The 13909-nt window shown below is 42.4% G+C and overlaps 1 protein-coding gene across 2 annotated transcripts; it reads right to left on the bottom strand.

The window, feature by feature from the left end:
- Positions 1-2341: 2341 nt before the first annotated feature.
- Positions 2342-13648, bottom strand: C5H10orf143 (chromosome 5 C10orf143 homolog). 2 transcript variants are annotated; one of them, XM_088670412.1, is made up of 4 exons: positions 13477-13648; positions 6459-6623; positions 6273-6367; positions 2342-3825 (listed from the first exon to the last, which is right to left on the bottom strand). In XM_088670412.1, the coding sequence occupies exons 1-4, from the start codon at positions 13540-13542 to the stop codon at positions 3795-3797; spliced, it is 357 nt and encodes a 118-aa protein (XP_088526538.1). In that variant the 5' UTR covers positions 13543-13648; the 3' UTR covers positions 2342-3794. The 2 variants fall into 2 exon arrangements, with proteins under 2 accessions (XP_088526538.1, XP_034994452.2); XM_035138561.3 differs by having other exon boundaries at positions 6273-6338; positions 13477-13635.
- Positions 13649-13909: the final 261 nt, after the last annotated feature.

Here is a 13909-nt window from a genome sequence, read left to right as displayed (position 1 = left end):
ACTGTTAACACCTCTGGCCCATCCTCATGCTCCCTCCAAATGCTATTTGTCATTCATAATTGAGGCTGAGCTACAAAAGGTGATCAGGATCCATTTAAAATGAGCCGGGTAACCCTTAAACCCCAGTTAAAATGCATTGACAGCTTTGTTTTCTTTACACATCTTGAGTATAGAGTGTGTCACGTACAAAGTGCAACTGTTCAATATCTGGGTATGATATTTGAGGCTATGATACTCTTACTGGGACACCTGGTCACAGAGGAGGTGTAGGTATAACACTTCAACAGAATGCTCCCCCACAAAAAGGGGGGAAAGGCTGGCTTATTGTAGATCTGTCAAGAGACCTTGGAATATGCTGACAAAACAAGCCTCAAAAGAAAAAGCTGAGGCCTTAAATCCTGAAGAAAGACCTTTGAGGTCAAACCACTTACCCCAGGGAATCTTGTTCAGGTCAATTCCTGGAGAAAGTGGATTGAGGAATGCAGACCAAGAAATTCTAGCCAGGCAAGAACTAAAAAAAAAATGAAAAACAAACTTAAGGAGAAGTCTGGGAACGAAGTGGCCTTGCCATGAAACCAAAACCTCAAGTCTTGAATAGATTTGATTGCAAGTATATTCAGATACCTGTATTTTTTTCTACTACAGAGACTATGGGTCTTTGCAACTACTGTCTTTTGATGAAGGCATCCAGGTTTATGGAAGTGATGGCAACAATATCACACTGTGGGTGGTACACCATCTTTGTCAGGGAAATATCAGCATATAGGGCAGCATTCACCTAATGAACCCCATCACCAGAAGCTTCTGCTTGTGCAGTGGGGCTTCCCCCACTTCTCCTCATGCCTCCTGAAATTGGGCTCAGGTGTATCTATTGGGAGAACCCCAAGAACACTACACAGGGAGGGGGAATCATTCTGTCTGATATGCCTGCACAGATGGAATGTTTGTTGAATTTTCACCCATAGTAATTTAATAGAATCACAGAATTGTAGAGTTGGAAAGGACCACAAGGGTCACCTGGTTCAACCGCCTGCAATGTAGGAAATCTTCTACGTCTACCCAACATGTGACTTGAACCTATTACCCTGAGATTAAATGTCTCATGCTCTACCAACTGAGCCATCCCAGAATTTTTTGTGTGTGAAAGCACCTCTTGTGGTTTATACTGAACCAGGGTTTCAGAAAGGTAGATTTCAGAACATACAAATACCTTATCAAGTTACTGACAATGAAGCATCTTATGGTACCTGAGAATGGCATGATCTTTTGTGGAGCAGAGTCCACTTCATTGGATCCATGAGGCATTTTTTCCTCAGTTGGCAGGTGTGGATGAAGGGGAGGGAAGTAAACAGGGGAGTCAGATGGAAATGCAAACTAGTCTGTGACAATGTAAGGGCATTAAATGTATGTAGAATAAGCATAGTGAGCATGCAAAGCAGCAGTCATTAATTATAACACAAACGTCTTTGGTTATTTAATTGACACCTGTAGTGGAACAGGAACATGATTCAAGCCAGAGGCAAGAGAACTGAATTTCATGAAGTGCCATGGTCAGATCACTTTCTGGTGCAACTGGACTTCTCCGCAACCCTTCCCCTCTGCAGGGAGGTGGGACCGATTCGGATGGTCCGCCCCCGCTACTTAATGGATCCAATTGGCTTCCAGAGAGTGGTAGGGGATGTTTTATCCCATGTCGAAGGCAGCCCTTCGTTGGACTGGTCATGTTGTGCGGATGCCTGATGATCGTCTTCCAAAGCAACTACTCTATTCCGAACTTAAAAATGGAAAGCGTAATGCTGGTGGTCAACAAAAGAGGTTTAAAGAATGTCTCAAGTCAAATCTTAAAAAATGTAGTATAAACACTGACAACTGGGAAACACTGGCCTGCGAGCGCTCCAGTTGGAGAACAGCCTTTACCAAAGGTGTCATGGGCTTTGAAGACACTTGAACTCAGGAACGCAAGGGAAAAACGTGCTAAGAGGAAGGCACTCTTGGCAAATCCTCACTGTGATCAACTCCTGCCCGGAAACCAATGTACCCACTGTGGAAGGACGTGTGGGTCCAGAATGGGCCTCCACAGTCATTTACGGACTCATTGTTAAAACCGTGTTTATGGAAGACAATCTTACTCAGCTACAAGTGATCGCCAAAGAAGAAGACCTCCATGAAACAGTGCATGAGTAAAGCCTTCAGTAATATGCAAACAGACAAGTGAAATTGCCTGTGGTAAGACAGGAAAGACAAAAGTACGAACCAGATTGTGGGAGAGGGTTAATCTTAATTTTCTTAAATAATGATCTTTTTAAAGAAAGGCAAATGTAATAAAAAAACCAATGCCATCTTTTAAAACCAACATGCAATTTATTTTTTAAAAATGTTTTCCATAAACACTGATTTACAAAATACAAACATTTCGAAGGTGAAATAAAAAATAAAAATCTGCATTAAAAGTGGTAAGAACCTATATTTTATTTTACATATATGAAAGTAGAACGAGGCTTTCTATACAAAAGGATGAATAACATATACACATGTACAAAACTGATCATAATGAAGTAAAAAATTGATAATGTTGAAATTTCTCAAAGCAACGCTTTTGTGGTTATAACACTTCCTCCCTATTTAATTTTGGGATAGATAGATATAGATAGTGTATATGTGTGTATATATGTGTGTGTCTCTCTCTGTGTATAATTATTTAGTTACAGGTAGGTAGTCGTGTTGGTCTGCCCTAGTCAAAACAAAATAAAAAAAATCCTTCCAGTAGCACCTTAGAGACCAACTATGTTTGTTATTGGTATGAGCTTTCGTGTGCATGCACACTTCTTCAGATCTGAAGGTGCTACTGGAAGGAATTTTTTTATTTTATAATTATTTTATGATTATTTAGTCGTTTGTAGAAACCTTTGATCTAAGGTTACATTTTCAGTGCACAGCGGCCTGTGTAAATATTCTATAATCTATTAGGAAAGGGGTGTACAGGATGTTGTGGGAGGGGTACTACTTCTGGTGGGGGACACTTTGTGCTCCTTCTAGGGTAGTCTGTTCACTTTTGGTCCTGACCCTGCACTCAGCTCTCATCTGTGGCCTCCTAGAAACAGTCAGAATGTGACAGCGGCCACACACCAGAATGGCTTTGACTGGCCATTCAACTAGAGGGGGCCAGGCACACCTGTTTCTATATACTAGGAGGCTTGTGCTATTGCTCACAGGAGTGGTTGTTTTGCAAACAGCTAAAACCTATGTGTGTCATTTCATAAGTAACCCTTACTGAGTTCAACTAAGGCAGTCTTAAAGAATACCTGAGCCACATATTTTGAAGCTGTCTTACTGACTGTGTTGGGACTAGTCTGAGTAAACAGAGTATCACACTTCTGGAATTCATAGAACAGAATATGTCTAGTACTGCTTGGTTAACTTCTATGAGTAACCACCCACTGGCCTATTGTGTTTCCTATGTGCTTTACATGAATGAACATTGTAATTTCATTGCAAGAAATACTAAGACGGTAGCAATCTAAGGCTGTTGAAAAGTGAGGATGTATGGACTGAATTTTCAAGAAGTATCATTTACTAGGTTCAATTGTTGCTACCAAGTAGCTCAACTATAACCTAAGGAATCATAAGATTGATTTTAAACTTTTTCAGGCAATATCTTCCCCAGATCTAAGATAAACTGTATGAATGTAATAATATAATTATGAATGTAGTGGGGTGCGAAAAAGTCTGGAATCTCAAACCAGTTCCTATGTATATTGTTATGGAGTATCACTGCATCAATGTCCTTTGATCTTCTATAAATCCCATAATATGGCCAAAGTGTCCCTGAAATTGAAAAAAAGAAGAAGCAAACCAGGGGTTATTATACAGATCAGCATTTGCACTATATAGAAAAGGAGAAGCCAACATTGTTGTGCCTTACAGAAGCTGAGGAATACAACTCCCATTAGCCTCGGCTGCATAGCCAATGGTCAGGGATGATGAGATTTGTAGTCCACAACATCTGGAAGCTATCCCTGATGTAGAGAATAAGTAGCAAGCAATACCCCTGCAAAAATATTACCAGCCTGGACAAGCATGGGAAGTGTTAGCTTTGATGTCCAAGTAAGATGTTGACTTTGTATTCTATGGCTGGATCTGTAGGGAGCTTCTGAGTGTGGCTGGATATGCTCATCCAATACAGCTGGCCTCCATAAGCCAAATGCTTTCTAAACTGAGCCTACACTACTTTCTTCCTGTTTGCATAAGAACAAAATAATTGCCTTGCTCGCTTAGACCAAGTCCCAGAGAGTCCAGCATTCTGTCTCCAGAGGGGTTGGCCAGATGTCTCTGAAAAGCTCATAAACCAGGCGCGGCAGCAATAGCCAACCCATACAGTTCAGCTGCTGCTGGAGACAATCAGAAATAAATTGAATCACCAAAGGCAATGTTTTAGCTTTTGTGACTAATAGCCATTGATTATGCGCCATGAATTTGTCTAATCCTTCTTTCAGACCATCTAAGCTAATAGACGATCACTATCATGCGGCAATTTTCTAAGTTCATGAATGGCAAAAGGGGGGAAATTTGTCCATACATCCTAAGATGAGAGATGTCAGCACAGGATTCTTAAGTGGCTTCTACTTTTCAGGGAACTTTTCCCATGGGGTAGATGCATGAATACCTGTTTCAGACATTGCACAGAACCACAGAAACAGGAAACAAGAGCTTACTCAAGCGCCATTTTTCCTCTGCTTGTCAAATATCTAAAAATTGCCTACAGACAACATTCACCGCACTTTCCCTGGCTTTTGCAATACTGGAACATGAAGGGAGGACCTTTGACTCCAGTGGCCTAGCCACATGTCATACAAGACGCTAGTTGCAAAAGGGGTGGGAAGAAATCTTAGCGTCTGTACTGAAACAGGGTGATGTAGCTGTTACATTAGGACCTCCAAGAACCCTGAGCTACCCAATGAGGTTATACAGCAAAAGTGTAGGCTAAGGCCAAGTTATGCATGATTAGGGAAATTGGCAGGCTTTGGTGTTCTACATAGCAAGTGAAAGCCATGTCTTTTGTGTGTATGCATGCTGCAGGTCACCATAGTTCGACCTAGGATTCCATATCATGAAAAAGCATGCTTCATACATTACAGGAAATGCCACGAGAAGATCTATCTATCTATCTATCTATCTATCTATCATCTATCTATCTATCTCTATCATCTATCTATCTCTGTTAGAATGGAAAAACCAGGTAAATAAAGTCCTTGGATTAGCTTTAAATCAAAACATGGCTATTAAAATGGTTTGTAATCCATAACAAGTGCCCATATCCTGACCCTCCACAAAGCAGAAGAAAACAAATTATTATTGTGTTGGCCAGTGTGAACGATCTGGCTCCCTGGCAGTGTCCTTGCCTTCAGGAGAGGGGACTTCCCACCAGAAAACAAAAATACTAATCACATCAGTTTCCATGGGGGAGAAGACCCACCCAGAGGGCTTTTGTGGAATGCCTGCAAAAATGTCGACCCTCTTTTTGAGCTGAGGACTCAAAAAGTCCTCTGCACCCCTAAAGCCAACTTATTTCGTTAAATTCCACCAACAAAGGACTCCCATCTGCAAAAGCCTTCCATTCCCTTCAGTAAACAGGATAGGGCTTCACTGGCAAAGAATTGCATGCACAGAGCTGCTGCCGTCCTAAACTGAACCGAATAAGGAAGTCTGCAGGCCTATTACAAAGCACTTGGGGGGGTCTGGAATGGAGTTGTATTGTCATATGTTGGGACTGACATAACTTTGCATAATTAAAAAAACCCCAACAACCTTCTGAGAGTGAACTAAACTGTTTAGAAATATTTAAAAGAAGTGTGCCATATGTCTATCTATAGCTTCTCTCCCCCCCCCCCATTTTGTGGAAATGTACTTCTAAAACTCTGTGCATAAATATTAAAATGTATCTTAATTGGACATACTCCTGGAATACAATAATCTACACCTTTTTAACTTGAATTGAGATTCATTTACATGACTAAACTCTGCTTTCTAGAATGCATTTGAAAAATGAGCTTGACGTCCCTATATTTTCCAATCTGATGCAGGAAACGTATTAAGTTTGCACTCTGCTAGCATAGGGAGAAAAAGCTAAATCAATCTGCCTCTTTTATTTACATGCTTTATCCCGGAGAAATGTAATTGCAGGGTTTTTTTATTATTAACTTTATGTTTTATGGCTCTAATATTTAAGAACAAGCCTATCTTTTATGTCATAGTAAGAAGGTTAATATACTTACAGGTTCTCCAGCAATACATCTTGGGCAAGGCTGGGCTGTAGTTCTGGTTTCATTATCCGGAAATATCTGATTAACAAGCACACATACACAAAATTCTGAAAAAAACAGCCACTGGTTGACATTTTTATTATGAAATATATTAACATCTTCTGCTAAAAGCATGGATTTGGGCTACATAAAACATACCACGGAATTTGGCTTTTCTTTCATAATCTGAGGACTAAAGAAATCAGCGGGATCTTTCTGCTTCAAATCCTGCTCCATATCCCAGTAATCCATAGCACACTTGCTTGGTGGGTGGCAAGCGCTGATCACTTGTGGAATAGTCTCCGAACTTCTACACACTCGTTTCTAGAAGGGGGAGGAAAAGAAAAAGGATTAAAGTGTAAAGTTTCCACCCCATCCCACTCCTCTACTTTGCACACAGAAGGTCCCTGGCATCTCTGCATTGGACTGGGAGAGACCCTTGCTTCAAACTCTGGAGAGTAGCTGCTGCCAGTCAGTGCAGACAGTATAGAATTAGAAATTACAGTGGTACCTCGGGTTGCGTACTCAATCCGTTTTGGGGTGCCATTCGCACCCCGAAAAGTACGCAGCCCGAGATGTTTTGGACTACAGTTCCCATCTTTCCTGATCTCTGGTCCTGTTAGCTAGGGATCATGGGAGTTGTAGGCCAAAATATCTGGAGGACCACAGTTTGGGGATGCCTGGACTAGATGATTCTTAGGGTCCAACTCTTCAATCCTATGATTCTAGTGAAAGACCTGTGCTCAGTGTGTTTCAGGACCCATGGGATGTATAGGGCAGTGGAGCCAGAGGATGCTGAATGTGTCAGTGGTTGTGGTCCAAGAAATAGAAAGCGAGAGGAAGGCCTGCACGCATTCCAAACATCCTATACTATCCTTAGGGGGTGGGTATGATTTTCAGACCTGACCCCTTTTAATGTTTTTTAGAGCAAAGGTTTCTGGAGAGTTAAAAAACACACACAACAGCTGTCCTTTCCTTTGCACCTCTGAATCTTCAGATGAGCAGAGCCCTGAACTCAGCATTTGTATTAGGGAGTGAAAATCCACTACAATATGCTCACTTGCAGAAAGCAAATTTAAAGTGGATCAATGCAAGAAGAATTTCTAAGGAGAACTGCTGAAAGAGGAGCACTGTTGAGAAAGAAACAAGATATAGCTAAAGGAAGTGAATCAGAAACAAAATATGTATTATGCTATGAATGTGCAAAATGCCTTCCACCGGGACAACATCCACCTCTTTTGTTACTGCAGAATTTGTCCTTTATTAAAATCTATGGCATGCAAGTACAAGAGGCATTAACTAGAGATATGCAGGGGACAAAGGATAAAAGGAAAAAGTGAATTGGTGCTGTGCATTGGATGAAATTCTGCTTATCAAAAATGAAACCAGACTATTGCTTTGGGTTGGGAGGTACTTAGTATCAGGGACAGAAATTTAGCATACAGAGTAGTTGTCTAAGAATCTTATACCAACGCAGGCAGAACCTACAGAGGTTTCTACAGAGAATTCCAAATTATTCTGAAATTCAATGCCATTGGAAAACGTCTCATGGAATTGCAACAACAGACCAGCGTAGAATTCTGATGGCGGATGCGGCATTAATAACACAGTACCTAGCATGTCCATGGCAAAGCCCTACAGGGTCATATAGCTTTGGAGACCACCTCCGGTTATTGAATTTCATCAGAACGGTGCATAAGCATGCCAGACCTGTTCTAATAGGGCTCAAAAGTCTAAATAAGTCAAGAATAAAGCTGATTAGGGCTTGGAACAAGATAATTACAAGTGCCCCACTTTTTTTAAAAAAAGTACTGTAAAGTGTAAATTCAAGGATATACATGCATTTTCTTCTTTGGAAACCTGAGTAGGCACAGCATTTTTATTTTATCATATGCAAACAAACAGAGGCAGGTATACAATGTCTGAAAAGTTCTATACGGATTAATCCATATCTTCACTTGGTCACAAGTGTCTGATAGCCAAGTACAAAAAGCCCCTGGCGAATTCCGAACGCTGCTCCCAAGTACTTTGGGCTCACCCACTGGGATATGCAACAGCTTAGTGTTTTCTCAAGTGTTTAGTGGCACTTGTTTGGAAGCAGTAACCATTGCTTCAACAATAGCCATAATGAAATTGTGACCTATTAAACATAGCTTTATACTTTTAGGTAGGAATATGCCCTTTTCTTTATTTGCATTGTGAATTCTGGCTTATAAAAATAGCTTAGAAGTACAGTAGTGTGTTTATGTATGTGTGTGTAACAAAAAGGGAGGCATAGAACATAGTCAGAATCCAGCCTTCAACTGTTTGCCTTCAAGAAAAGTGGTTTTACGTGTTTCTTGTTTCTGAACTATATGTATTGTAAAGCCTGACAAGAGCTGGTTACTATTTGTGCACAGCGACAAATAGAAATGAGATTACATTACTTTTCCATGTACAGATTGTGATGAGACATAGCTTGAAAACAAGAGTTCACAGAATGTATTTTCTCCTCCTCCTCATATATGGTGTTTCCCTGATGCACAAGGTCTGCAGGTAACTAGTTGGGGTTTTGCTTTCACTTGAACAAACATGAGCAACCCACAGAACCTCTACAAGTAGGCCCTGTTTAGGTTCCCCACAGCTAGTACCTTGGCAGAACTATAAAGAATGAGAAAAAGACAATCTGTTCCCAAGCCCTCTTTGAAAAGGCTCAAATGGAGTCAAGCAAAGCAGTTACAGCTCCCATCACTGAAAACTGTAAGATTCTAGGAACATCTTCAGAAAGCACATTTAGAGGGCAATCGGCGACACACTCCGGGTGAATCAAGCAAACTGGCTTTACATGACAGCACACAACCTAAGTGAATATTAACCAGCCTGTGTAATTAACATAGAAGTTTCTTGCATGACCTTTGTGTTTACATGTACTACTGTAGATAAAAGTACCAAGCATTTATTGCTAGCATACTGGCAAACCTGAATGAACACACAGCCAGATGATTCAGACATTTATCTTACAGGCCAGGAAATTATTTGTCTGACTGACCACCCCTGTACAACACATGTAGAATATACTTCAGGGTATAATTTGCACTGAATAGATCCTGATGTGCTAATAGCATCATGGAAATTGGTTGTAGAGATGTTTGTCATTTGCTCATTAACCTTTATTACCTTTATTGGGGACAACCCACTCAGATGGGTGGAGTATAAATTATTATTATTACAAAACTGATAGTTGCCTTTTAGCTCTAGGCAGTTTCCAAGGGGGTGGGGTGGGGATCACCTGACCCGGGTATGTTACTGGAGTTTGTCTGTCTACACATTTGATAGTTTTTAACAAGGTATTGTTTATTTGGTATTGTTTCCCAATCATCTCTCAATCAGGCTCTTGTTTCTCTTGACCTAGGGATCTGGATTCAGTAATACCGGTAGATAGCTGACAGCATCATAGTAATGCCCCCTTATTTTAAATGCCAGACAGTGCTTTACATTGCTGTACACTAAGGGTGCATACTAAGACCAAACACTCATCTGATGGTGGTTTGTAATTCATTCATTCATTCAGCTGTCCATCCTGTTGAGGATGCTTTCACGAACCCCATCATCTTTGTCCCCAGCCTGATTTTTTTTTTTTTGGCTACTTCTGCATGGAATATACGGCTTGACTCAAGGGATAGGCCAGGCTAGGTAGCCTGCACTCGGCACTCTGGAACGGCTGCATTACCATATGGCTGGAAGCACTTTCTTTGCTAAGTATATCAGTGGGATAAAAATTAAAGGAGACACCAATTACCAACTCTGATCTCAAAAGCTGCAGATAAGACCAATCACCCCTTAAGGGTGATATTAAAACTCACTCTACTGAATATAAAGCATTAAAGAAGATGGCCTTTAGACAGACACTGAAAATGAGGGTGGCATTAGCCTGCATTATTCCGATCAGCATAGCCAACAAATCCAATCCTCCGAAGAAATGCTATTAGTGTCACCAAAAAAGAAAAAGGGGAGGGGGGAGCTTTGTGCAAAGTCCCTGAAGGAAAAGAAGCAACTAATGTCATTAATGCGTTAACAGCCTCTGGTCACTTAACAGAGTGGTTTTAATAGGCTCTAGAGGGGAAACACGTCCAGCCCTTTTCAGCCAAAGGGAAGGTTAGAGCTGTGTGTGGGTTTTGAAGATAGTGGGTTGGAATCCTTGGGGATTTGCCTGCCTTGTTGTATATTTGCAAATGTCCTTTTAATAAAGCAAATGATGGCTAACTACAATTAAGTACCAAAGGTGGCTCTTTTAACAAGCACATGCCATTGCACTGATAGGTTTAATTACACTATAAAGCTCACCGGAAAACACTTCAGGAAAAAGATATAGGGGCATCAAGCTTTGCAAAATTAGTGTATAACAAATCACTGGTGATTTCAGCTTCCTGTCATGAGTACGCTGCGGCATTTAAATTCCGAGTCTCTTTAAGAAACTGGATTTTTGCTCACAAAGACATTTTAAAAGCTCTTTGTGTTAAGAACTTTCCCTTGAACTATTTCCACACAGGCATAAAAATAAAAATAAAAATCCTCGTCTGTAAAATATTTGAAGGACCAGGATCAGTCATGTTTAACTATTAACACTAGAGGGCAAAACAAAATCTTAGTATTTGGTAAAGTAACCCTCAGAAGCGGGAAACAAATTAATATTTTAAAATACAAAGTGCAGGTGTTAGAAATTTCTTTGCTTACAAAGCACACTGAAGTCAACTGCAGTATGGTTTCAGGGGATGTTATTTAGTTTAGTCCCAATGTATTTATTTTTTTTAGGTTTGAGAAGAAGTAGGTTGGTGTAGAGCAGGGGAAGGGAATTTGTTATTGAACTGCACCTAGGATTCTCAGCCATCTGGTTGGGGCTAATGGCAGGTTTAGCCCAACAGCATATGAAGGGCCAGAGGTTCCCCATCATGGGAGGCAAATCACTTAGGGAACCACATGGCTACTTCTGTCATAGTTGAGTATTTCAAATTCCCAGGTACCAGTAGGTAAGGTGCCCAGGCAACTGGTTCTTTATTTTTTTTTCTGAGCTCCAAGCATTGCTTTCTCTTCAGTGCACACGACATCCACCTTTTCCTCCTTTGGAAGTGACAATGTGTTATGTCAGATGCATCTACAACTTATAACTGGGTAATGGTTTCTGACATTTATGTATCACGAAGTGGCTACATATTTCTCCATTCTCACCTCCATGACAGCTCATGAAATTTCCTAGTCAGAATCTGCTACTTCCTTGCAAGGGTGGAAAGGTCTGATGAATGAGGAGACCCTCTAGGAAGGTGATATAGGAGAATCACTTGAAGGTTTGAAGAGGCAGTAAAAGTAACTGACAGAGATAGGCCTAAGAACACCAGAAGTGAGGTGCATGAGGCAAAAGGTTTTATGGCCCAGAGTATCTTTGTTCAGGCCTTTGGTTGTATGGTTCGGTCTTTTAAAAGGATAACCCTGAGTTCATGTAAGCCAAAAGAAGAAGAAGAAATCCCAAGAATCTGGTTGTAACTGCTAGTAGTCACCTACCAGTTTTTTTAACTACCCTGTCTCAGAGTGCAGATACAGGAGATACAGAATGAGGGAGCTTGATGGTTTCCAGAGGGATAGCCGTGTTAGTCTGTTTTTTTTTTGGGGGGGGGAACCCAACTCAAAGATGCTAATAGCACTTTAGTGCATGGGACCACTTTAATACCTTGCTTGTCCACAAGACCTTTCAAAATGGAAAGGGCTCAGGGTTGTTGATGTGCACTTACCCCATGCTGCCAGGCAATATCCTTGGCAGTGGGCAGCAAAGCCCAGGTGCAAACTTGGGCAAGCTATGGCGGGAGATTTGGGTGGTTCAAATCTGCTTGGCTCCTTTCAGCCTAGCAAAAACACCTGTCAGCCCCAAGTCCAACTTAAGAAACAAGTCCATCCTTCAGCTCTGAGCCTAGCTCAGGGCAAAAAGGTGGCTTGGCATGCTTACCTGCTACCTAAGCCAGCTCCAGGCTTTGGGGGGCCATAGATTAAGGTACCTTTAACTGCCCTTTAACTCCTTTCCAAAGTGCCAGTGTCTCCTTCCTTTCCCTCTCCCACTGAGCCTAAATATGTCCAGCTGCCCAGGATGAGGACACAAGAAGCTGCTTCTCCATCTCTTCACTCTTGTCACTGCTTGGATGTTCAGGGGGGGGGCAGGTGAACAAGCAGGAGGCTGTGGGGGTTAAGAGTTGGTTGCCTGCATGAATACTGGTCTCTGCATGTGCCCAGTGGTGTCCACTCATGGCTCTGGCCTTTGGGGCTGAAGGGTACAGAAAGCAAGATCCCCACTAACTTCAGCTTCAAATACAATATGGGAAATGGGCCAAGGCAGGAATTCTCAAATCTTCTGCTCTGAGGGCTCTCTTGAGACACCTGAAAATTACTGAGGCCCACCAGTCACAAAACAGTTGCAAATGGAGCCGGAGTTCGCGTAATTAGCTGGCAAGTACTGACATAATTTTTCCTGCTGTTATCTAACCCACCTTTGGAAATGGGAAACTTAAAAGGAGAGCGAGAGCGAGAGCGAGGGAGAGAGCGCACGCGCGCCAAGACATTTACGTTCGGGAAATACACAAATGCTACAGATCGAAATGATCTTTTGGAGGTTGTGAAAAAGTTGCAAAGTATTCCCACTCATTAGAGCTCCGCCCGTTATTTCAGACAAATACGATCTCGCCTGGCCCTTGTAGCGACCGAGCGTGTGCGCGCGCGCCTTGAAATGCAAAGCTGGCACATTAATTTGCGAAGTCCTGTAAGGGCTTAGCGGCTCCTATTGCTTGCTTAGGATTGCAACAAGCAGCCTTCCTCTTTTCATGAAGTTTGCTTTCTTTCCCCTCCGTCCTGCCCGCTTTTCCTACCCTCTTCTTTAGCTCTTGCTTTGAGAGGCTGGCTTGCAATAAAAATAATATGCGTGCTTTCTGCCTTTGTCGCTTTCGCTTTCCAACGTGTCTTGGAAAGCTGGCAGCAAAACCTGCATTCGGGAGAGGGACTGCGGAGGCGGAGGAGAGCCGGAGAGCTGTCCGGAGGTGGGGTGGGGAGCTCGTTGCTTTGGCGGATGTTACAGCGCATGCTCAAGCCTACACGTATCAGGCCGGGCACCAGCAGCAGCTCTTGATGCGCGCAGCCTGCTAGCGCTGAGCGGGGGACTTACGCGCTCCGGCTCGTGCATGCTCAGCTCCGCGGGCCTCGCTCTCCGCCGATCCGCCACCAGGTTCATGGCCACTTGACCGGCCGTTTCTCTCACTGCGCGCTCGGTCCCTCCGCGCCGCTTCTCGTGGGGCTGCGCGCCTGGCGCTCCACCCCTTTCCTTTTCGTAGCCAATCCTCCTAATCTGGCCGGCGAAGGATAGAGCGGCCTCCGCGCGTGTCTTTCTCCTTGCAAGGCCCGGCTGATAGAGCCCAGAGCTGTTTGGTGCAAGTTTACGATGCCCAGATGTAACGATACCAGGAAGTACAGTAATGCACTAATCGATCCGTGATAAAAATACAAGCAGGGCTCAGGGCTCTTGCAGCGAATCGGGTTATTATTATTTCCCTTCCCCCAAGATTTTTGAAACGACATTTTTTAAAAAATTTACCGAAAAA

Source organism: Zootoca vivipara, chromosome 5 (assembly GCF_965207765.1).
Source record: "Zootoca vivipara chromosome 5, rZooViv2.hap1.1, whole genome shotgun sequence".
In the NCBI taxonomy this organism is placed as follows: Eukaryota; Metazoa; Chordata; class Lepidosauria; order Squamata; family Lacertidae; genus Zootoca; species Zootoca vivipara.
Note: the sequence above shows the minus strand (reverse complement) of the source record. Positions and strands in the feature narration are given on the sequence as shown.

Bases quoted from the DNA above. Each gene is read 5' to 3' on its own strand.
- C5H10orf143 (XM_088670412.1), bottom strand. From the start codon at position 13,542: ATGAACCTGGTGGCGGATCGGCGGAGAGCGAGGCCCGCGGAGCTGAGC. The intron at 6,624-13,476 runs GTAAGTCCCCCG...TCCCCCTTCTAG, and splicing joins GCATGCACGAGCCGGAGCGC to AAACGAGTGTGTAGAAGTTC. The intron at 3,826-6,272 runs GTAAGTATATTA...TTTCAATTTCAG, and splicing joins GATGTATTGCTGGAGAACCT to GGACACTTTGGCCATATTAT.